Source organism: Hipposideros armiger, unplaced genomic scaffold (genome assembly GCF_001890085.2).
Source record: "Hipposideros armiger isolate ML-2016 unplaced genomic scaffold, ASM189008v1 scaffold_233, whole genome shotgun sequence".
NCBI lineage: Eukaryota > Metazoa > Chordata > Mammalia > Chiroptera > Hipposideridae > Hipposideros > Hipposideros armiger.
The window spans coordinates 480,143-506,580 of NW_017731583.1; the positions used below are offsets into that span (position 1 = coordinate 480,143).

At 34.7% G+C, this 26,438-nt stretch overlaps 1 protein-coding gene across 1 annotated transcript in view; it reads right to left on the minus strand.

Annotated features, from left to right (window-relative positions):
• Nucleotides 1–248: 248 nt before the first annotated feature.
• Nucleotides 249–26,438, minus strand: part of LOC109389429 (uncharacterized) — a 73,497-nt gene continuing 47,307 nt past the window's right edge. Inside the window, exons 6-9 of the mRNA XM_019654938.1 lie at nt 20,304–20,477; nt 18,851–18,960; nt 16,181–16,297; nt 249–2,535 (exon numbers count right to left, since the gene is read on the minus strand). Of these exons, the coding sequence (XP_019510483.1) occupies nt 2,516–2,535; nt 16,181–16,297; nt 18,851–18,960; nt 20,304–20,477 (421 nt within the window). The 3' untranslated portion in view covers nt 249–2,515. The remainder of the gene's footprint in view (nt 2,536–16,180; nt 16,298–18,850; nt 18,961–20,303; nt 20,478–26,438) is intronic.

Genomic DNA, 26,438 nt, shown 5'->3' on the forward strand with positions numbered 1-26,438 from the left:
GACAAATTCAGGCATATTTTATAATGTCCTGAAAATGCTAAGACACGTTTCTATTTGCTAACAGCAGCAGGACACATGTAACATGTTTCTTTAATTTCAGGCAATTTTAATGCCGTATATATGATATATATGTATGATATATCATATTATACCATATACATATCATATATAATGCCATTTGCAAGGATATATATATATATATATACACACACACACACATATATATATACATATATATGTATAACATATTGATATTTTGGTATTTTGATTTCCATTCATTTTCAGAATTAGCTATGACTAAATATATAAACATTATTTTGTTTTTGAAAGCATGGATAATAAAGCCCTCCTTTATCCAATGGCTTGGTACTGGCTCTATGAAACATGCAAATTATCATTACATAACATGCGTGTGAGGTTAAATAAATTACAGGACAATAAGGCTTAGTTAACCATGATTCCACTTTCTGAAAAAACATAAATCTCCATGGAAGGTGAATGGCTTAACATTACTCTACAACCATTTTTCAATTAGTGTACATTCACTAAGTGTGTACTGCACTCCAGTCTTTCCGACAACGAGGGAGAAAATGTGATCATGGACTTAACTGGCCAGTACTACAAATCCACAGGATTGAAAATGTACTGTAACCAAGAACGTTACAAAGCCGGGATGCTTAGGAAATCCAGTGGGTTCAATGACTCTTCAAGAATTTCCGAAGAGTTTATCACCTAAGCTCATTACACTGATACGTAAAACGCCAGGAAACTCCTTGGCCCCTTTTTCTGAAGCCCGTTCAGATGTCTGGAAGAGAATGGTCTAGAAATTATCACAGTTGGAAAGTTTCAAGTTTCTTTGTGTCCAAGTTAAGCAGAGCTGGGAGGATTTACTAAACTTATTTCCATTTCAAAATTACTATTCTCAGAATGCAAACATTCAGGATATATTGATTACTTCTATGAGATGAAATGTAGAGCAAGATAAAACATATGGAAAAGTTACAATCAAACTCTGGCTATAGGCAATAAAAAAAATTAAGGAGTCTCATTATAGGGAGTTAAATTATTCAAGATTAAAGCTCCAATGGAGCAAAACAAGTTTCCTTTTATGATATGAACACATAAGAATGTTCTAATATAATTTTATTAATTTACCATGTTTCTGCCCTTCACCTCTACTTAATACTTACTGGGTAAGTTTATGTGGAAAAGAAAAAAATAGAGAGAGAAACATAAACCTGCCACAGCATACCCTGGCATAGTTACTATTTCCATGAGTTGTGATTTCCCAGATATATAAATTCAAATCCAGTTTTCAAACTAATTTAATGGTGATGGCCTGGTTGTATTTCTGTAGCTGTTTAGTAAATATGTTGTATTTCTTATGTTTAAGTCTCATTTAAAATGAAACCCAACCTCTTAAATCTTTAACTTTTTTTAGTAATAAGCACACACAAAACCCTTCATGAAGCCAAAAATAATTTGCAATGTTATTTCTGAGAAGTTATAGAAATATTAGTTTTGATGACAGGCTTTAAGCTCTAATTTACCAAGTGGTTTCAATGCCCATGCAAAGATATATGACTTCCAAACTTTGCATTTGGGATTCTAAGATTAATTTCTTTCCCTTAGAATGCGGGGCTGTCACTGCTGCTGTAATATTAATGTAATAACAAAGGAAGAAGGTCAGTGAATATTGCAAGAACCAAACCAGCTCAATTTAGGTTGCAGAAAATGCTATCTACCTTTGGCTTCATCATGACAAACATTTTATTCAAGATCGAATTTTCAAAATTCTAATTAGTTAAATAAAAGAAGAAATTGATTCTTACTGACTTCATGGAGAATATAAACATAAAACATATTCAAAAGATACCACTAGATTCAGGTAATTCATTCAACTAGTTTCTTCTTCTTCTTCTTCTTCTTCTGATGATGATTACTAAATTCATGAATATATATATATATATATATATGAAAATTAAAGCTTTTATACAAGAATATTTTGTCCTTTAAAATTTTACCCCTAGGGTAAAATGTAAGTAATAGAAAATTTTCTGTATATTTGTGTGTATTTTTGGTGTTAGGGCAACAATACACTATGTAATTCTAAAAGAATTTGGTGTCTGAATAAATGGTGTTCACACTGAGAAATCTACATTTCCAGAGAATATTTTATTTGAAAATGAAATGGCAAACATGATAAACACAATCATAAGAGCAATTCTAAGAGATGAGGTAGTCACTTTTAGCCAGGGAAGGTAATTACCTAAAGGTTGGCAGTAACTTGGTGTGATCAGCGTGTTCTAAGATGATGTAACAGCCTGTGAATGACTTTTTGAGGGATTCTACAAAATTATATTACATTGCTTTATCTTCTCTTGAATTTCTCTTTCTCTGTCTTCTTTATGGATGACTCTTCATATAAGCATCATTTGGATGTTTTCATTCTTTTCAAAGCCCAATTCACATTTCAGGTCTTTTACCTGGTGTTCAGACACATCTAGTCAGCTCACTAGGAGACAACTTCACTTTCTGAAAACAAACAAACTAATAAATAATTCAAAATTGTAAAAATGAACAGATTATAGAAACATGGAATGATTGGGGGGAAGGAGGGACTTTTTAAGGTAAGATGATAAACGCCTCTTTGCGAGGGGCCACTTAATCCAAGGGTCAAAGCTGATAAATTACTCATGTGGCTCAGGCTCATAGGAGGGTTAAAAGCCGAGAAAAGAGAGTGAGCAAAATCCTATGGTGTGTGTGAGCTGTGAGTGAATAAGGGAATTACTGAAAGTGAAACTAGAATGGGATTTTCAAGGCTGCCTTTTCTCTATGACCTCTTGATTTTGCACAGGAAAGGAAGAGCATTTTCCATCCATGTGAATGCCCTGGGGTACAATCAGTTTCCAGGACAAAAGCGGCCTACTGGTTTCATTTGGTAATAGCGAAATATGCAAAAAAATAAAGCAAAATGGGAATCAGAACGGATCCACCACGGACCACATTTTATTATGAGAATAAATTTTATACGTCTAGTGTGTGGCCCTAACACTTATATAGAAAGTGTTTTCCAGCAATCTAATCCTCCTTAAATCCAGGTCAGTTGGTGGCTAAGAGAGAATAATCATTAGATACCTCAATGAAATCCCTGCTTCAAGTTCTCCCATAAGAATTCATGGTTGATCCAAAAATGTATAGAAAATCATTTTTAAAAAACAGGCCACACTTCAACATCATTTTGATGTGATAATTTATGGTCATCCCAAAAATAGTATTATTATGAAATTCCTGTACCCCCAGGAAATGCCAGGTTCTAATGAATTTCATGCTAACCATCCAATATAGTTCCACATATAAAATTCCGACTCACTACTTGGAGGTAAGAGGGACCTTAACTTTCCATGCATTGCCTCTGATGCATGCATGGAAGAAAACAAAAACACTAAGGATAAATTCCCTTAGCAAGCTTGTTTGTCCTTGAGCTATGGAAATGTGGTTAAACATTATTTTCAGTTTCATAAATGTTTCCCATATTGGTGGTCCAATTGTACTCTACAAAAACAAATAAACAGGAAAAAAACACAAAACATGCTCTTGGAGGAGTCAGCATAACTGAAGAAATGTTACTTTTAATTATCTTAGAGGGAGTTGTATTCATTGTAACACTCCTCAGCAGGAAAGAATTGGAGTTGGTCTCACTTCAGAAGAACACTCACATATCTGAAATGTAGCCAAGTGTCTGGAGATTTGGACAAGATAGATACTAGGAAAGCACACTTTTATTGTTGGATATGGATGACTACCACCCTTTCCCAATGAAGAATGAAAATCTTGAAGCATTTACAATGGAGTATCCTGCTCAGTAGCCATCAGAGGCATCTGTATGTGCACAGTGGTAAATCATGCCGTCTTCCTGGCATTATTTTGACTTGGATGTGGCTGTCACATTCCCCTCAGAGCATTAGCTTGCATGCACAGCACACAGTACAATGCCTGAGTCTGAACTGATTTAAAAGGCACCAATATGTTTCTACTATTCAAGAAACCTTCACGTTTCTCATGGCACATATGAGAAGAAGTAAAAGTTCACTTTACTGAAAAAATAAACACTCCCCACATAAATAAACATAGGCCTTCATGGCAGTACAAATTATTTATGAAAATAGTTTTACTTGAGAAGAAACAAGGAAAGGATGAACTTATTGTCTAATTAAATTGTTGCTACTGTACATATTTTGTTTTCTTTTAATCTATACAAATCAATCAGACTCAAATATTTGTCAACGTAAGTATTTTATAATATTTGCAGGGTTTTTTTGGTCAGGTCTTTTAAGGCACGGATTGTTTAGGGAGGATATAAAAAGCACAAACCATAAAAGATGACAACAACAAAAATAATAAGTTAGACAATAAAAAATAAAGAGCTTTTCTCTCTGTTACATGCTGTTTTAAAATGAAAAGAGAAGTCACAAACTGGGATAAAATAATTTCAATATTAGCCAAATATGGTTAACACTTATTCTGTAATGTATGAAATGTCTTTAAAATTCAGTGATAGGAAAGCAAACCCAGTTTCCAAAATCTGGGCAAAAGGTTTTAAGACAAATCACAAAAGATAATATACAAGGAGAAACTAAGCACGTAAAAAGATACTCAACCTCATTCCTCATCTGAGAAATGCAAATCAAAACTTAAATAAGATAATAAAAACCTACTAAGATGGCTAAAAGTTAAAAGATTGACAGTACAAAGTATGAATAAGAATGTGAAAAAACTGGGTTTCTCCTACACTGCTGATAGGAATGTAAAAGAGAATAACCACATAAGAAAAACAGTTTGGTAGTTTCTTATAAAGCTAAATATACAGGTACCCAAAACATTTCATTCAATCTGAGCTAATTCTAACCTCTTGCAGTTGTATATAAATATCAGTTATGAGGAGATCAGTTGAAAGATGATTTTGTCTTATAATGAGATAGTAACAATAAAATCAGAATGATGAAAGCAATTGGGAATATTGTTCAGTGATAACCACGGTAGAACTGACATCTGTTTAGAAAATTACTCTTTGTGTCTTTATATATGTCTCTGTGCATATTTCTGCCAAAGACTAATAAGATTTATTTTACTTATTGGAATAAACAAAAGTACTTCTATCCCCAAATCTATAACTAACGTGCTTATGATCTTTGCTAGGTTGTTAACTCTTGGCCATGAGTTTGCTCTTGTGAAAAATAGAAATATGAACATCTTTCTTATCTTTCTTCATAAAGATAGTTGTATAGATAAAGTGACATAATAGATATGTAAGTGCTTTGATAAAATGTAAAAAAACAGATCAATTTAAACTATTATGCTATCAAACAACTATTAATTTAATCAATCTTATTGGATTTTGTATATTAAAAGGCCTAAAATGATTAAATCTGGTTTCTGCCATTTACTATCATCAATCACTACATAATATACAGCATATGACTAAATAGTTCAATCTGTAGAATAAAAAGAAAATAGATGTTACTCATATGATTATGAAAATGTTTGCTTTGACAGTGTCATCCTAAAAAATAATTTTGTGTATGGTAAAGTTGCAAAGATTATTGATAATTTGCCTTATTTAAGTGCTTCAAAACTTTTTTCTTTAAACCCTGATATTTTTAATATGTAAATAGCTTCTTTAATTGTGAGAGGTAATAAGCATTTATAATACCAGTTCCAAGTTCTGTAATATATACCATATGAAAAAAAAAACAACAGGATATGTCAAAAATAAAATTCTTCTTAGGAAGTGATTGTTAGATGACTCTTTTTTGAAACCATGTTTCAATATTTATCCACATGCTTCAGAGAAAAATTTGGCACATTCATTAAAATTAGTGGGAGAGGGTCACCTAATTTTAGATATGCTGATCTAGACATTTTATAGTTTGCCAATTGTATTAAATCATAATTAGTAAAAATAACAAAAGATCTGCTTTAATGTTTTAAGAAATGCAAAGACCCACAAATGTTGAAATAAAACTGGAGATTGAACATGGTTCTCAAATTATAACAATGAATTTTAAGTTGTGTTCTGTTCATACTCAAATGGAAACTCTTCAGCTGCTGTAGGAGATTGATTTTCATAAAGGTTCCAGCTAATGAGCTTTGAAAATCCCAGGGTACATTCACCATCTTTCTATAAACTCAACACTAATACATTAATTATTGAGGTAATGGATATGTGTAGAAATAAAACTTCTCTATATCCTGTAAGTATTTCTTTAAATGGCCATTTCTTCTCACACAACTATGCAGTCCAAAACATGGTGAAGATCAAATGATAAAAGATGATATAAAAGGTAAGGGAACAGAGACTGATTTTAAGAAATGTAAGGGATCCTGATTTAGAAAGAAAAAAGAAGTAATAATCTGAAATAACTAAATAACTTTTTCTGGATTAAAAACTACAAATTGATGTAAATATACATACCATATCAAGATCAATATAATTCAATTTGAAGGACTTACTGTGTTCAACGCAAGTATCTATGAAGTATACCATTTCTGCAATAATTCTTTGATAAAAATAAAAGGAAAATGTAAAAAGTGTACATCCTGTGAAAACCTAGAGAGGAAATATCAATTTTGTCCAAAGGAACAATGTTCTTATTGGCATCAGCTATCAAATTTAAAAATATATGTCACAAACTACAAGACTGCCATGGGGATACGAAAGACAGTTTGGTGAATATAATCAATAATGTTGTAAAGATTTTGTAGGGTATCCAATGGACATTTGCCTTATTGGAGAGACCTCTTCATGGACGGTGTAGATGCCTGACCACTGCAATGTACACCTGAAGCTAAAGCTGAATAATATTGAATGTCAAATATAATTTAATATATATGTATGTGTCACAGGATATGAAGTACAGCATAGGGAATGGAGTCAATGGAACTGTAACAGCTATATATGATGTCAGAGGGGTAGTAGGTTGGGGGAAGGGGTTATCATTTTGTGAGGGGTGTAAAGCTCTATTACATTGTTTTATACACCTGAAACAAAAAAATAAAAGAATATCAAAAGACAGAAAAAAATATATGTGACAATCATTGAAGGATTTTGAGAAGAGTTTTGTACATGACTCTGCTAGAAAAATTCTATGTATTCATTGACTAGTTCCCACTTTCTGCATACCTACTTATTTCCCAGACTCTCTTACATTTAGTTTGGGACCATATGACTAAATTCTGGCCAGCGAGTGGTGGAAGAAACTTACATAAGGCAATTCTGGCTCATAAATACATCCTATGGAGTCAATCGGACCTCTTCTGCTTTCTGCTACAAACTAGGGATCTGTTCATGTGGCTTAGATGCTGACTGGAAGTGACTTAGAATTTCTGAATCACTGCTAGGAGAAAAACAACCAGACCTGCATTTGTGTTGTATATGAATAAGAATAAGTTTGCTGTATTAGTTTCCTATTGCTGCCAAAACAAATTGCCATGAATTTAGTGGCTTAAAACAAAACGAAACAAAACACAAATTTGTTTTCTAACAGTTCCGGAGACCCAATGTCTCAATGGTTGTCAAAGAAGTAAAATCAAGATGCTGGCCCACCTGAATTCTATCTGAAGACTTTGAAAGGAAATCTGTCCCTTGCCTTTTCCAACTTTTAGAGGCTGCCATAGTTTTTAGCTCATGGCCATGTCACTCCAGTCTCTGCGTCCATCATCACATCTCTTTCTGACTCTGACACTCCTGTGCCCCTCTTGTAAGAACTCCCCTGGTTATATGCGGCCTACTCAGAGAGACCAGGAAACCTCCCATCTCAAGAGTCTTAACTCAATCAAACCTGCAAATTCCCTTGTGCCATAGTAACATATTCCAGAGGTTTTGGGGATGAGGACATGGACATCTCAGAGGACCATTAGTCTGTCTACCAAACCTGAATTTCTACAACCATTAAGACATGGCAGCCTATTTGTTACTAGCATATTTGATAGCCTAGCCTGTCAAGATTGATAAACAAAACAAGTTTTTCTCTAGCAAAACGTTAACCATGAAAACTTCCACAGAAATGTAATGTCTCAAATATGGCATGCATAGTCCCTCTCTTTAAAACAAACTACTGCAGGCATATTCTTTTATTTGAGAAACAAAGCAAAATTTCCAACTCAAGCCTGCAGCATGGTTTCATCGGACGTTCCTTATGAGGCATAAACCTCAAATTTAAGAATTTATGCGTTCTGCCTCAGCTCATTGTTGCACTTCTGATTTTGTTTCATTCCCCAGAAATGTGCTTGCTGGGATGCATCCTTCTGTTAATAGTTTACTCTGAATTTTTTGTTTTGACAGCTATTAAAAAAAACACACAAAGCTGGCACTTTCCTGTGCCCATAATTGCTAAATCTGGTTCAGCTTCTCACATGGTGGGGACAAACTTCTTGAGGAATTTGTAAGTTAAAATTTTTTTTTTTCCTCAAAGAGTTACGTGAAGTAACATAATGACTATCTCCTTTGTCGAAGAACTGACTGATAATATTCTGCGTGTTTAAATCCTGTGGTAAATCTGTTGCTTCTTAGGGTTCTTGGCAGTGATCATGTGTCCTTTTATTATTATTATATTTTCACATATTTTCATCTGTTACCATATTAGTCAGAGCAGTTTGACTGCTTTAGCAAACAACTCCAATTCTTACTTAAAACAATATAACTTTCTGCCCGTTCATGTAATGATCCAAAGCAGGTTGGAAGCACAGAAGGATGTCTTAGTCAGCTCAGGTTACCTTAATAGGAACCATAGATTGGATGGCTTACACAACAACAACAAAAAATTTTTTCAAAGCTCTAGAGCTCAGAAATCCAAGATTAAGATTCTGACTAATTCAGTTTCCTGTGAGAGTTGTTTTCATTGTTTGCAGATTGGTGACTTCTTGCCTTCTTCCTATGTCCTCACATGGTGAAGAGAGAGATCTTTGTCTCTTCAGCTTCTAATCAAACCACCAATCCTATCAGATTAAGGCTCCCACTCATTACCTCATTTCATGTTAATTACCAGTTAAAAGCTCCATCTCCAAACACAGTTACATTGCGAACTCAGGTTTTAACATATGAACTTTGGGGGAAACAATTCATGCCATAGCATTCTACCTCTGGCCCCCAAAATTCATTCCCTTCTGACATGCGAAACGCACTCATTCCACTCTAACAGTGCTAAAAGTCTTAACTCATTCCAGTATCAATTCTAAAGTCTAAAGTCCAAAATCTCATCTAAATAACATTTAAATCAAGGGTAGGTTAGACTCAAGGTATGATTTCATCCTGAGGCAAAATTCATCTCCAGCTATGAACCTGCGAAATCTGACCACATTCCTTCATTTTTTTATTATTATTTTTTTTATTTTGTCCACTTTGGTCCCAGGTGACAGTGACTCTGCTGGTATAACACATCTTTATTCCTGGCTTCTACTGAGATAGTTGATTAAGTCCATAAGTCACACACATGATCTCTTTTTCAAATGGTTATTCACCACATGCTTATTGTTCTCTTCAGAAAAAGCTTTCCACTTTGAATATGGACAGATTGAGAATTTTTCAAATCTCCACGTTCTGATTCTTTTTTGCTTAACAATCTTCCTCAATTCACCTCTCTCCTCTCACGTTTTATTATAGGCAATAAGGAAGAGCCACGCCGTGCCTTAAACACTGTGCTTGGAAATCTCCTCTGCTAAATATCCAATTACATTGCTTGCAATTTCTACCTTCTACAAAACACTAGAACACAATTCAGCCATGTTATTTGCCAATTTATAACAAAATCACCTTTCCTGTAACTTCTAATACACCATTCCTGATGTTTGTCTGAGACCTCTCAAGAATGGCCTTTAACATCGCACACTTCTACCAACATCCTGTTCACAGGAATACAGGCTTTTTCTAGTATGTGCTTCAAAACGTCTCCAGTCACCCATTACTTAGTTCTAAAACTCACATTTCTCAGAATTTGTTGTAGCAGCAACCCACTTCTCAGTACCAAATTAGTATGAGTCACCTGGGGCTGCCATATCAAGTATGATAGACTGTGCAATGGACGGAATGTTCATGTCATCTCAAAATGCATATGTTGACATTTTAGCCCCCAAAGTATTGGTATAGGAGGTGGGGTGTTTGGGGAGTCAATAGGTCATGAAAGTAGAGTCCTCATGAATGGAATTAGTATTCTCATAAAAGGGACCCGAGTGCTCTCTCTTCTTCTTTCTACCATGAAGAATACAAGAAACTTACAACCCAGAAGACAGCTCTCACCAGAACCTGATGATGCTGACACCCTTGTCTCAGATTCTCCATAGATGTGAGAAGAAAAAAAACAATTCTATTGTTTATAATCCACCCAATGCATGGTCATTTGTTGTTGCAGTCCAAACTGACCAAGACAGGCTGAGTGACTTAAGCCACAGAAATTTATTTTCTCACAGCTCTGGATGTTAGAAGTCCAAGACCAAGTTTCTGGTGGATTCCGTTGCTGGTGAGAGCTCTCTTCCCAACTTGCAGATGGTCCCCTTCTCTCTGGGTCCTCTCCTAGCCAAGGGAGAAAGAGATTTCCCTCCCTTCTACTTCTCATAAGGCCACTAACACTATCTGATTAGAACCCAATCCTGGTGACCTCATTTAACCTTAATTACTTCCTATCTCCAGATACTGTCACCATGAGGGTTAGGGCTTCAACACATAAATTTGGAAGGGTTATAACTCAGTGCATAACAAAATGCAAGGGTCTTACATGATATAGTTAGTCTAGATTTGGGTTTCTTCAGACCACCTGCCATGTTCTCAGACCTCAGAGTGTTTTAAAGCACCTTAGTCATTAGTTGTAGACAAAGGAGGGAGAGGCATTATGGAGTTACTTGGAAAAATTTATAATCTAACTGAAAAGAGCATATATCAATTCTACTCATATTCTTTTGGCTAGAATGCAGTCTAATAGCCACGCTTAGTCTAAAGAAATGAGAAATACAGTTTAGACATGTAGCCAGACAGAGAAAAGAAAACAGATATTGGTGTACACTAGCAGTTTCTGCCTGCATAACCCTTCCTTAAAAATTTATGTTTAAGAATCCACTAAAAAAACACAAAAAACACTATTAGAACTAAAAAATGAGTTCAGCAAGGTGACATAGTATAGATAAATAAACAAAAATCAGTTGTATTTCTATATACTAGCAATGAACAATAAAAATGAAATTAATAAAATTCCATCTAAAATAGCATAAATAATAAAATATTTGGGAATGAATCTAACAAAAGAACTTAAAGATCAATGTAAACAAATTGATTATATTTATATACACCAGAAATGCATAATTAGAAATGAAACTGCAAAAATAATTGTATTTCTAATAACATCAAAAAGAATAAAATAATTACAAATAAATGTAACAGAAGAAATAAAAAAAATGTATGTTTTGAAAACTACTAAACACTGTTGAAGAAAATTAAGGAAAACCTAAATAATTGGAAAGACAACCTATGTTTATGGATAAGAAGACAACATTTTTAAAATGGTAATACTCTCCAAAATGGTCTACAGATTCAACACAATTTCTATCAAAGTCCCAAATGGCTTCTTTGCAGAAAATGACAAGCTTATCCTAAAATTCATATGGAAATTCAAGAACAGCCAAAACAGCCTTGAAAAAGAAGAACAAAATTCAAGGGCGTTCACTTTTCAGTTTTAAAACTTACTGCAAAGCTACAGTAATCAAGATAAAGTGGTACTGGCATGAGAATGAACAAATAGATTGATAGAAACTAATCAAGAATTCAGACATAAATTCTTATACAACAACTTGTGTGCTAAGACACATAGTAGCATTATTTATAATAGCCAAAAAGTGGAAATGACCCAATTGTTCATCAACTGAGGAGTGGCCAAACAAAATATGATATGTCTGTATGATTATTCAGCAATAAGAAAGAATAAAGTATTGATACATGGATACATGCTACAACATGGATGAACTTTGAAAACATTATACCAAGTGGAAATAGCCCGTCACAGAAGACCACATATTTTATTGTTTCATTTATATGAAATGCCTAGAATGAACAATACTATAGAGGGAGAAATGGGATTAATGGTGCCTGCGATTAAGGGGATGTAGTGTGTGGTGAATGGGGAGTGATTACTAATAGGGAAGGGGGTTAATTTCTGAGTAATGAAAATTTTTAAACTTACATTTTATATATGCATATAAAAAGAGTGATAACTCATCTAAGAAAAGCCTACTCTTCTACGTGGTAATAACGTGGCAACCCTCATGATTGAAGAAGGCTTGTTCTACTATTCAGTGAAACCTACTTCATAGAGAAGTAAAGATTTTCATCTCTCATTGTGTGTTAGTGACTCAGCAAAAATACTTGGTCAATTTTAATATGCTGATATAGCTTTATTTGAATTGCATCCCATTCTTTTACAAACCTATAATGCTTTTGTTTGGCTTTAGAGAAAATAAATGCTTTAAATATTATTTAAAAAGCTTAAAAGAAGAAAATTCACCCAACATTTAGAGATAACCATGATGGATGCTTTGTTCTACTTGCTGCCATTTTTTAGTGCATATATAACTTTAAATTATATATATATATATATATATAATATTAACTTTAAAATTTGCAAAATTTTCTCACCTTAGTTAAGTAATGTTTATTCATTGTAAAAAAGTTTCAAAATAAACTATGATGGACATAAAAACTACCACCGAATTCCACTGTCTGAAGATCAACCTTATAAATGAGTCTATTTTAGGTATACAAGGGTGGCTGCATGCAGATCTTTGCCTATTTTAAGTGCCTTTGAAGAAATTTTCCTCATCATTCATTTCTCCTTCCTCTACGTCAATAGTTTTCCTCCCTGTCACCACTATAATAAATGCTTCTGCAGTCAGGAAGATTCCACCCTATCTTTAATCTTCCTCGATTCTTTCCCCACTTGTCAATCTTTCAGTGTGCTAATTCCTTCTCATTGCTTTTGTCTGAGAACCCTTTACCTTGCTCTCATGTTTTCCTGTGATGTCATAGTATCCGTGAATGTCTCGTATTTCCTCCTTTTGTTTTTTCTGCTTACCTGGCCTTCCCATCTGTGCAATTTCTCTCCCCAACCATACTCTGCCTGTCAACACAACTCTCAGTATGTACTCTAGTATCCCTTTGGCGACTGCTGGAGTCAGCTACAAAACCTGACATTTTAGCTATTCTGTAAGAGTCAGGGTTTGGTGCTAGGTCAGTCATTATAAGGGTACTTTGAGCTGTTTTTTGCTTTAAAGGTGTTTTTTCTGTTTAAATATACTTCAGGACATTTGATTTAATATTAAGGACAAATAATATTTGTAACTCATTGTGTATAAATCTTGTTATTACTAAGAGGTCTTGTGACTCTATGTAAAACTGCATTTCAAGCTCTCATTACATCATAAATTGACATAATCAACTTAAGGAACACAATTTTTTATGCATTTAAGAGTATGGACTGCACAGCATCAGGACAAATTACTCAAAAAGTATTTTTACAGTTATTTGTATATTATCAAAGATGGTTTAACTTAATCAAGTTGGGACATCAAAATTCACACATCAGTACAATTTCTACCCCAAAACTTTAATATCAAATTAGTGTATTATATCAAATAAAACCATCATATTGTGTGAGGTCTCGAAGTAAAAAAATGTATATTACATATTTTATATATTTTTTACGTTATCTTCTATCATATATTTTCCTTTACATATATGATATAAGATAAACTGAGGCACATTAAGATATTTAAGAGTTTAGTTGAGTATATATTGATTCCAACCTGGCAGCACCAAACCAAAGGTAGCTAGGAGCGCTCCACCAACAGGAGCTAAGGGCAAGACTTTTATAGAGAAGAACCTGAAGCAAAGCAAGGAAATGATTGGATTGGCTGTAGCTTAAGCAGTTACCTTATTTGGGAAATCCCATTTGGCTCTTTGTGATTGGTTTTTCTAAGTTTCATTTTCTTAGATTCCAGTGCATTGAGTCTGTCTTAGGTTTTGGTTTGCTACCAAGGCATTAGAACAACCTCAGTCTAATCACCTCCTTGTTTAATTATTTTAACATACATGCAATTACATGTCCATAAACTTAAATTAATATATCAAACAAATTCCAGCGCTAATCAGAGATAATTGTATCTTTCCACCATCCTTACAAAATCAGCAATAAAAGCTTTCCCCAATCACATGGATTGGTGAGCTGCCTCTAGTATATATTTACCTTTGCATTAGAAATTGTTGCTACAGCTCATTTATCAATAGAGCAAAAACATTTATTCTTTGTTGCATATAAATGTAGTAAATATTTGTATTTTCATTGGGCCTTATCATATAAATGGAGAATTTATATTCACCATCTCATTTACTTCTCTCAATCAGCCTATGAGGCAGGAATACCACGTAATGTTTTTATTTTCTACATGAGGAAACTATTTCACAGTAGTTAAATGATTTATCCAAAAACCATCTGGTTAATTTTGGTGGGTTGACAAGTAGGAAGGATAGCTGAACTGTCTTCTCTGAGATCTGTTGCCTAGGCTTCTTCGGTTTTGCTGCATTTTACGGAAAACCCCCTTTTTTTTTTTTTTTTTTTTTTTTTTTACAGGAGCCCTTGCCCTCTAGCTCCCAAGTGGAATCTGCATTAGAAGGCTGAGATCAATGATCGTGATCAGAATGCTCCAGGAGGAAACCATGGTATTTCTCCTTTCTCTTTCTTTGGTGGCTCTGGTTGTAGTTGGTTTCTCTCCTGACCACCGCCCATCCATCAGGATTCCAGCAGCTGTGAGTCAGCCATGATTTCTGGACTCCTGTAACACCACCTGTTCTCACTGCCCGTCCAATCCTATAACAGCTTTCTGCTCTTGCTAACTTCTGGGTGGTCTCACTCTCAGTTCATCTAACCATTTCCTTGCATCAATTAACCTAATGAGGTTTGATTTTTCAGCCTAGATCCTAATTGCTATTTGTGAGATACTAATAATGATTCCATCTGTGAAGTCATTAATCCCAATCCAATTTTTCTGTTTCATGAAATAATATTCTTCTAACATTTGCTTAACATGAGGAATAGTTATATTTTATTACTCATTATGTATTATTGATGTAAACAATATGGGCTTATTGCTCCTCTATTTGAGTTCCTAAAAGTGTTTTCTATTGCATCCATTTGGTTAACGTAAGACAGTTAATGTAATTTTAAAAAGGCCAGTGTAGTGATTAAAATCAAGGAGTTAATGTAATCCTTGCTCTGCCTTTCAAAAGCTGTATAACCTTGGGCTACTTTGATCCTGAGCCTTGGTTTAGTAGTAGGGATAATAATTCATAAAACTTAAGACTCTTGTCAGGAATGAATGAGTTAACATTTGGGAAGGACACAGGACACAGGACACAGTGTATTGCCTGATTCATAAGCACTCATAAAAAGGAGCCATTTTTAAAATATTATGTGAGAATGCAGAATAGAGCTAAGATTATTGTGGTTGACATAATTGCAGATTTAAAACTATTTCGAATTGTGAGAATTTCTAAATCATTTATATGTATGTGTATATATAACATATATATATAAATAGCCATATATAATATGTATACACACACATACCATTGTATATACCAGTGTAAATAGTGTGTACTTTTCTAAGATCTTTAGATTTTAAACTTTAATAATGAGAAAAAATATTAATCTAGAATATCATTAATGCTTTAAAATGGTACATTTTTTTATTATAACAAAATTAGTTTCAAAATGTTTTCAAAGAAGCATTTTCCAAATGCAAAATCTATTCCTAAAGAATAAAAAAAGAAAAGTCCAGGAAAAGATTTCATTACCTTAGATCTATATATAAGAGAATGCTAGGGTCTTCAGATATGCAAAAAACTCTTTGAAAAATGTAAAACAAATTAGGTAATTTTCTTTTTATGTAACTAGTTTTGGAGATTAGCTAAATTACTGTATAATGGTCTTGGTATGGTTAGCTCTAAAGTTTTAATTTTTTTTTATCTGTTCCAATATTGTGTCCTTAAGGGTTCTTTTACAATCACCACAGAGGTTCTTAAAAATAAACAAACAAACAAAAAATAGAAAAACAAACAACAACAAAAAAACACTACAGATAGTACCTGAGGAGAGATACCTTTTGTCTAAGGCTGGAGAGCAAGGAAAGTCCAAAACACAAACCAGAATAAAACAGAAGCTTAGGTGGTGAGACATTCGGACAGAAACAAATTCAATTCTTCCTGCATCAAACACAAAAGAAAGTAAAAGTGATGAAGACATGGATCTCCATAAATATGAAAATTTATAAGATTTTCAGAAACTATTACAAAAAGCAAATTTTGTGTTCTGAATGACAAAACATTAGCAGTCAATTGGGACCCTAAATTAATGAAAGATCCATTTAGTCCAACTACTGCTGACTTCCATATTGTAGAAGCATAGCATACTCTTCTGACTCATTCCAAGTATACATTATTCTAAAATCAGATTTCAAAATTTAGCCAAAATGGTACTCAAAAGAACATTATGTAAATATTACTTCTTGTTTCAATTCCCTCAAAATCCCTAGGCTCCATATCAGTAAAGGCTACATATGTGGAGTAAAGCTTTGAATATACACAAAACACAAGCATGCACTGTAACAATAGTCATCCTTGATTTGCCCTTTTATAATGTACCCACTACATTTATACAGAGCTATAATGGGGTTCTGTAAATCATCCAAAAACTCCAAGGGTAGGAGTCTTTGTGTGGAATTCAAGATGTTAATAGTTCCTTACTAACCAAATTAACTCCACATGTTTTCTGCTGCAACTAGTCTGTTTCCTGTGGAAAGGCATGGTCTGACTCATTCTTTATTTTTTGAACATGACAATTTACTCCAGAGTAGCCCTCGTTTCACAGAGCCTCAAGCTCCTTGGCCATTGCTGTGCACCCAGCGTCCTTGCTGATCTCTGTAGCAAAGGTGTGGAGTTAGAGAAAATCCTGGTGCCTCTGATATACAGGCTCAGGAGGCTTGGCCAGTCATTTCATAAACAGCGTGTGTCTGGGGAAAATAATTGCTTAGGATGGGTAATTGATAATGTCCTAAGTTTAGGATGGGTAATTGATAATGTCCTAAGTGTCAGACCTTTATTCATATATTTAACAATAGTGCTAATCCTAACACAGACAAGGTGAATAATACAACCCCCTATGAACATGATGAGACATAACCACACAGCTAAAGCAATAGAGCAGAGATTCAAACTCTACGCTCCTGCCTCTAAAGCCAGTGACTTTGAAATGCAGTATGTCTGTCCTTTGTTTCTCAAAGGAGCTTGTGCACAGGTAGAGTTGAGAGAGATCACTATGGCAAGTTAGATCTATGAACCAAAGCTCAGAAAGGGGAAGTGACTAGTAAGACCTGAAAGCTCAGAGGCAGAGTCTGAACAACGTCCTGGCTCTAAGGATGCCCAGTCCTGTGCTTATTTTCCTCCATCACTCAGAGCCTTTAGCAGAAGGCCCATCTGACGGTCTCCTTCTGAAGAGAGGAGGGATAAACAGAAGGGAGAGAGAACGGAGACAGGGAAGAGCCGAAGCATGAATACTTGAAGGGCAGAGTCCATATGCGATTTTTTTTTGTATCCATAACACCTAGTGTGGCGTCTTAATGATAATAGGAATTTATCATAATGATAATAGGAATTTAATAGTATTTATAAATAAAGTGAATAAAAATAAGAATCATTTGTGGGTTGTTTTTTTTGTTGGTTTGTTTTTGTTTGTTTGTTTGCATATAAGACATGATTGCACCTATCACGAAGTCGTTATGTCAGAAAAAAATATATACCATTCCATTTTTGTATTTTTCCCACAATGTGAACATTTCTGTGAATATGTGATTTGACATATTTAGTTCAACAAAATATAATGAATTAGAAGAAAAAAGTAGTAGCTTCCTAAGTACAAAGTGGTATTCATGATTTCCCTAAATAGAGAGTAAACCTGAAAAAAACATTCTAATACTAAAAGGAGTGCTGTGGTGTCTAATTAATATTTTATGAAATTTCTCATATTCTAAAATTATTTCCAATCTTAAGAAATTTTAGACAGAACATGATCTCAAACATGTATATTATACCTTTAAAAGTTATTTTATCAATAAATATTGTCTTATCTAGTTAATTCCCCCCCCACTTTCTTCACAACCAAATTTCTTACCTACTTTTATTCATTTCTCTTTTTAATTGAGGTTAACATTTTCAGATGCTTCTGATCAACATTTTCCCAAATATCCATATGTAGCTATCAGTTTTTCAGGCCCATACTAGCTTTTTAAGTCTTCCATGTATGCCCTCCAGCCTTCTTTCAGCCTTCCACTAGTGAGATTCACAGACTTTGAAAAGACAGTTTGGTTGGTATTAAAACAAACCTAAATAAAGGGATATCCCTTCCATCATTTCATTATATGATGACTCTAAAATTATGTTTCTGTTTTACTAACATTTTACTTGGCAATGCCTAGATGATTTGATTTTCATTTCTTGTCACAGGTAGACCTCTGATGGTACAACCATATTTCAGATTCTTCTCTCACTTGAAGTTAGTTCTTTTCATCAGGTAGTATCAATTTAACAGCTCCGAAGTCAAGGTAATGAATGAGTTTACTGAAAACTCAATTCTTTCTCATATTCTCTAGCTAAAATATACTTCATGATCATAAACATGAAACTCCAGACCTTAACCTTCTTCTGACAAGGAAAGATGAATGTGCCTTTGGGAGCAGGACACTAAGAGATGTGGGAAATTACCTTGTCCAGGAACCGGCCAAGTGGTACTACGGGAAAGTCCCAGGAGCACGTGAGCTCCAGGAGGTAATTTGTCTCCCATGGGCCCATCTCTCAATGGCTTGGCTGTGGGCCTGGTAAAGAGAAAAAGCAATTGTGTTCTTACTTTCTCTCAAAATTACACACCATTTGCACTTGTGAAATCTTGCTTTATTTCCTCTCAGTGGTTATCAAAATTATTAACAAAAGCCAGATGACTATATTACTTATTTTTAAAGCCTGTGTTTAATTAATATTTACAATGCACATATAATGTCATAATCTGAAAGGCATTACACAGGCAGCCTACAAATAATTAAATGTTTCGGTAAAATGTTTCTTTATAAACTGCAAGAGTCAGCCATGTTCTATACAAGATAGATTTTGAAGTATAATATAGGTTGCTATTAAAGGAGACAGAAAGAAATAGGGAGACCTGTCCTTCTTCTGAGTTCATAAGAAAAGACCTTGTGAGGCATATAAATGTCAAATCACTGCATTGTACACATCAAATGAATGTAATGTTGTACGCTAACTGTAATTTAATTTTCAAAAAATGTTACTTAACTTCCCTGGGTTACACTGCCAGTAAGAGGTAGAGATGGGATTTAAACTCAGATCTTTCAGAACCACTTCATCTTTTACATGTCTCTAGATCACAGGCCAGCAAACCATGCTCCCTGGGCACTACCTGCTTTTTATAAATAGACTTTTACTGAAACACACACACACACACACACACACACACACACACACACACACACACACACACACACACACACAAAGGATCTACTATGTGTAACTCATGATACTTACTAGATGCTAGATGTTCCTGACTAGGAAGCTAGAATAAGCCATTTTCAAACCTAATAAAATTAATGTAATGTAACACTAGTTTTCAGTTTTTGTTGTTCTTTTTTAAGGAAAGAATTGTGTTTTTTTCTACTTCTAGTTAAATTTTTTTTAAATAGTTTTTATAAGGACATCTAGAAATGCTTAAACATGGCCCAAACCTTCCAAGTCTGTTTATAACTCAGGCCTTACAAGAGATATGAAGTAATTCCAGCAGTGTTCATTATTCATACATCTGACATTGAATCAGATACTAATCATACCCCTGGCAGAGCTATCCTGTAATAAAGGGTTCAACTGTCATGCAATAAACTGAATTCTAAACTCTCTTTTTCTAACTTCTTCACATCCAAAATATATTAATTTGTCATTTGTCCCTGATTATATCCAAGATATTTTCTGAGAAAATTGTCTGGCTGGAAAGAATATAGTCACACTAGGGTATTAGTGATTAGAAGACCCATGAGATATCAGTTAAATTATAAGAAGAACTGAACTCTCAGCTACTGAGCAAAAGCACTAAAAAACTAAAAGGACTTCGGGTCACTTCCTAGTGCCCTAGAATTCCTATAATCGAACTACCTACCTGTAAATCAAAATGTCTTTCTTTGATGTGTGACAAGGGAAATGGAGTTTTGCTTTGGCACATATTTTATTCTCCTCTTCCGGCTCTCTTGGGAAAGTGTAGTATATTCCAGGACTAAATTGGCTTTTTACTATGTTTTCTACCTCTAGAGAGATTTCAGATATAGAACGTTCTCTAAAAGGAACAGAAATACTATCAATTCACAAGGGCATGCATTTGAAGATGGAAAACAATAGACAGGATTTGTAATTCCAGCAGGGTGAGGCAGGTTGTAGCTCATAACCATTTCCATGGTACCCAGAGACGTGAACACTGGGTCCACGGAAATCTTCATAGAACAGTGGAAAGAAACTGTAGGGAGTACATGAGTATAACCGGCTTCCGATTGCACCTCAAAAGCATTCATCAAGAAAACTTTAAGTGGACAAACAATAGGGCTAAGATATGGTTGTCGTGCTAGCAACTAAATGACTGTTCTTCCTGTACAATGTGAAATTAAAACTAATCTTTTATCTCATTTTTCTCTGGCTGCCAGAAAGCTTGGAGCTAAATCTGTAGACATAATTTCAGTAACTATCTAGGAAATTATGACATGCTTATCCTTACACAAACTTTTTCTAATATGTTCTTTGTATTTCTAACTCTATTTTCTATAGCTTTGACTTCTCCTGTGCTGAAAAGACCAGCCCGAGAATACAAGGATTCCTTTATATTATATGTTACAACAATTTTTATTGTATATTATTATATTATATGCATTTTATATAATGTATTTAATATAACATACTTAATGTATCCAAAAGTATAGTCTTCATTGAAAGCTTGAGTTCAGTTTCTCCCTGACAAGTGTTTCTGCCTTGTCATCTTTAGACTTCTTGGTTTCCTGATTCCTATTTCTTCTCTATCTTACTCTAAATATTTTGTAAATAAACAACATGATGGAGGAGACACTTATTATTTATAAGCATATTTTTTAGTTAACTATGCCTTCATGACAGTCACCACACCAAAATATCTGATCACCAAGAATAACCAAGTTGCTGCCCAGAACTAGGAGAACCAATATTGAGTTATATAAGGTAATATAGTCTAACCAAGGACAAGAACTGAAATTCCCCTCTCCCTTTGAGCTAACGTGGTGACAGTGTTGCTAAGCCAAGAGCTGGCTCTGGCATGGCACATACCTCTGTTTGAATCTCAATCGTTGGCTTTGGCTTTAAGTCAGAAAGAAACTCCCTGAACACCTTTGTCACCCCAAGACCTCTACATTCTAAACATTGAGGTGAGCAGGCTCTCTCACCTGTGTGAGAGAGAAAGATATGGCTAGATTCCATTTACTCTCTCAGACACAGCATGAGAGTCAGGGAAAGGCCACCAAAATGTCAGAGTGCTCCTTGACTTTGCCTACCAACTCTGCAATGTGATACAGAAAGGGAAACGGCAATGAGAAATCTCGCAGCCTGGGCTCCTCTCTTTGAAGCCATACCAGGGAGTGCATACCCAGTGGCAACGCCCATGAATAATTGTGTATAATCAGAATCTCTGGGTTTGAATAATCAGATTAATTTATTTCCTTGGGTGGGAGGTTGGGTTAGAGAGAGAAGACTGCTAATAAGTCAGTGAGTATAGGTACTCCATGTGTGGCAGAAAGTAGGTAAAAGTCTTTCCTACAATAGGATTCAATGCTGGAATCATTAGTTATCTTCCTGCATTATTGCCTTAGAATATTAAAATGTTATCAGGAAGATAGCTACAGAACATGAAACACTTTATTGAGGTTCCATTACATGACAATACTTCATTTTTTAAATGAATAGCTACTGACTAGACTAAACATTTATTGTAGTCCAGTGCCAACTTATTCTAGGAAGTCCTAATCTAGGAGCAGTGGGGAAACAGATGGAACTAATCTTTACTATCACAAAGATTAAAGTCAGTCCAATATAATTGAAACATTTGTCCACAAGATATTCTAAAACAGTAAATTGTATTGTTGAAGATTGTGAAAAGAAAATCAGAGGAGATCTAATCAAATAGTTTATTGAAATGAAGATACAGTATGTCTGTTACATTATACTATCAAAACAGTAAAGGATATCCATTCCATGTATTTTGGCAGAATTTGATGCTACTAGGGTGGCCACGTGTCATGCTTCCGGCCAATGAGATTTAAAGGAAGTCATTGAGTGTGATTTCCTGAAAAGATGGTAAGAAAGGCAGTCAGTTGGCAGTTACCCTTCAGACTCTGCCCTTTTGCTTTTTACTCTTCCCTGGGGACAAAGTCAAGATGCCCTGAGGTACAGAAGGTTGAGATGACAGGCCATGTGCTAGGCTGGGCTGACAAGAACACTGGAAGGAGCAGAGGTCTCTGACAGCATCGCATCGAGCAGCTGCCATGCTAGCCCTGAATGCCGCATCTCCAGGTTTCTGTATCTATGACAAATACATTGCTTTCTAGCTCAGTCCAGGCTAATCACGTTTCTGTTACCACATGTCAAATGTAATCTGGACAGAAAATTGTATATAAGCTTGTTTAGAATAATTTTCTCATTTTATGATTTATCAGCATTTATATAAACTTTGAAATAAACCTTCTCTTACTGTCTCTAATTCCATATTTCAACATTTAAATTTTGCAGACCTTATATTAGTATAATAGTCCTAATGGAATTCATTCAAGGTCATCTTATCTCTTGTTAAAACTTGAATTTGAAAATTGATTGTGTGCTGTTCAATACACAATGATGACTATAAATCTACAAAGAACTTCTGCTTTTCTAATTCAACTTATTAACATTGGCATTCGTATCTGAGGATTTTTTTTGCGGGGGGCAGGAAGGCATAGGAGGGGATGGCATAAAACTTCCTCATTTATTCAGTGATCATTCACTGATGACTACAACCTTGTGACAAAGCTGAGTGATAAGCAAAAAATTCAGTGAGGCACCATGGAAATATGAAGGGTGTGATTTTTTGTAATCTTAAAACTCCCTTCATAATGATGGCCTTTGTGACTCAAATGCTTAAAAACATAACTTCTTCGGTGCCAAAAAACAGCATGAGAAATGTTGGTTATTTAGTAAGAGCAGTGACTTGCATGTTCTCCTTGTCTGCAGAGACATACTGCTCTGCTCTCCTTATCCTTTCTCATGAAGTTCTCCATAATGTTATAGGAAATGAATAATAAGGCTCAGTCTATGTGAAGCTGTGCCTTCATAATATGGATTATAAAAAAATAACAGTTAAATTCTACAGCGTGGTGACCTAGTAATATCTTTAAAACATGGCAATGAATGTGATGGGGGTGGCATGCCTCCATCGGGGTGAGATGTATGTTTACCTGGCCTTTAATGACGAAAATACTCTTCCATGGCCATATCACAGCAGAGAGCCTGTGCAAAACAGTGCAGGTATTGGTGGGATCGCAAATCCTCCAGATGAATGAGAAATATCCAGCAGCAGAATTTAAGACAAGCGAGGACCTGATGCTTTCCCAGGTTAATAGTTACTGTGTGCCAGAGTAGAGGCAAAGTGAATTTTAATACAGACTCTGTTACCTTAAAATCAAATTTGAGCAATTGCAGACAGAGAATGGGAAATAGTTCTGTGATTTTTAATATCTCTGGTGGGAGGACATGGCAGTTCAGTGTAGACTGGCGTAATCCCCCCCAAAATAGTAGGCAGATGGGGAAGCAACAAAATTGTCCAGACTGAACCAGAATAGAGTTCATGCTTTTCTCCTTGTTTCAGGGTTTCACCCAAGGGGAGAAAGAAGAAATTTCCTCAAAACTCCATTGCACATTAGATTTATGCTAGTCTATACAACCATAATTCATTTATTTTTAATTCAGTAAATAAATGAGGCTCTCATTCTGTGGAGTATATTCAGTTATTTCCAAAAAAGTATTTCCACTCTTTTCTTCAAGTTTTATAGAAAGATCCCTTTCAGATATTGAATGGATCTTGACTGACCTTAAAATCAAGATGCCAATGTCCTCAATGGGGAAAACAAAGTAAGTGCAGGTACGTTCAGCGAATTCCATCCACTATTCTTATTTAGCTAAGAAGCTTAAGCTAAATAAGATACGAACTCTGTGAAATACATACTATCAACATAGCTTTCATTTTACAATGAAGGCCCTGAGGTGCAGAAACCAAAACAGCCTAAGGCCTATAGAGTTTTCTGTTACAGGAATTAGAAGAGGACTTAATGCTTATATTGCTAGAAGGTTTTAGCAAATTGAGATGGGAAGAAAATTTGGATACCACTTTTGAAAAGAAAACCCGATCTTCTAAGTCCTTTAACTATCGCCATATTTTCCACTTGCCATAGCCAATGTCAAAGAATTATCTTTGAAAGCAACTTTTAAAGCCATATATGTTGCAAAATCACAGATTTAACTCAGTCTGTTCCACCCTGAGTAGCTCTACTGAAAAAAACTTAAAAAAAAAAAAGAAAAGAAGAAAACTTTAGAAAAGACATTAATAGATGGCAGGCTATGATGTAAACAGATCATTAAATACATTTATTGCAAGTGTATTTTACTCAACTTCTGAAGGCAGTGATGCATATTGATATATTTGGAAATATGCCAACTGAAGATTGAAAGAGAAAGGAATTTTCATTTTTCACTTGGTTGACCATTAAGTCAAATGAATCAAAACACTATGTCTCATGCATTCCAGTTAATACAATTTTACTGTACCAAACACATTTTTTTTTATAAAGGTTTTAGAGCAACTTAAGGTTCACAGCAAAATTGAGGGGTTAATACAGAGATTTCCCGTATTCTCCCTGCCCCCTACACATGCATAGCTTTCCCCATTATCAACAACCTCCACCAGAGTGGTGCATTTGTTAAAACTGATGAACCTTCATTGACATGTCATCACCATCCAGAGTCCAAAGTTTACATCAGGGCTCACTCTTGGTGATGTACATTCTATGGGTTTGACAAATGTGTAACGGCATGTATCCATCACTATTGTATCATACAGAGTATTTTCACTGCCTTAAAATCCTCTGTGCTCCACCTACCCAAGGACTTTTTAACACCAATCATGACAATCAATACTTAAAACATTTTAATATATATTTTATAAAATATACTTTTTAATTTGGAAGCAATCACAAACCTACAGAAAACTTCCTGGTACAATGGTCTCTCTTTTTTCCCTGAAATATTTTGAAGCAAGTTACCAACCTGATGTTTCATTACCTTCAAATGCTTAAGTCATATTTTTGTGATTTTTCTCAAAAGAAAGAGAGAAAGAAAGAAAGAAGAAAGAAAGAAAGAAAGAAAGAAAGAAAAGAAAGAACAAAAGAAAGAAAGAAAGAAAGAAAAGAAAGAAAGAAAGAAAGAAAGAAAGAAAGAAAGAAAGAAAGAAAGAAAGGAAAGAAAGAAAGAAAGAAAGAAAGGTAACATCTTGTATAGTACAAAGTCCCCTTCAGAACAACACATTGGGACACACAGTCCCTCAGGCTTTCAATGACTTTTATAATCTTGAACTTTAGGAATTACAAGCATGTGCTTTTATAGAACTCCTCTCAATATAAACTTATCTGATGATTTCTTGTGATTAGATGCAGAATATGCATTTTTAACAGCAACAATACCTAAGCGATAGTGTGTTATTCTCATTTTATTCTGTAAATTGTGCACGATTTTGATTTGTCCCATTACTAATGTTCCATTGCATTTATCACTTGATTCAGATAATATCCACCTCTCCACTATACACATTCTTCTGCCCCACCCAATGTCTTTAGGACCAATTGTTCCCAAGAGGAAAAGACAGGGAAGGGTGAGGGAAGAAAGGAAGAAAAAGGACCCCAAAACACTTTTGAGGGTAGATCGCAGAATTTAACACCAAGTGTTCATTTTTTTATAGCAGTAGATCACTAAGAAACATATAAGAGAAATAAAAGAACATTCTGATAAGAGTAAGAATGATTCATAATCTATGTTTTCTTCCAGAGAATGAAAATGAAAAAGCAAAATAAATTATTTTGGACTGTTTTCCCAAAAAGTCAAAAGTAATAAATAAGTCTGCTTGAGTAAGAGGAAGAAAGACATAAAGAGGGAAGGGGAAGGAGAACAGAAAGCAGAGAAGAAAAGAGAAAGAGAGAGAGGA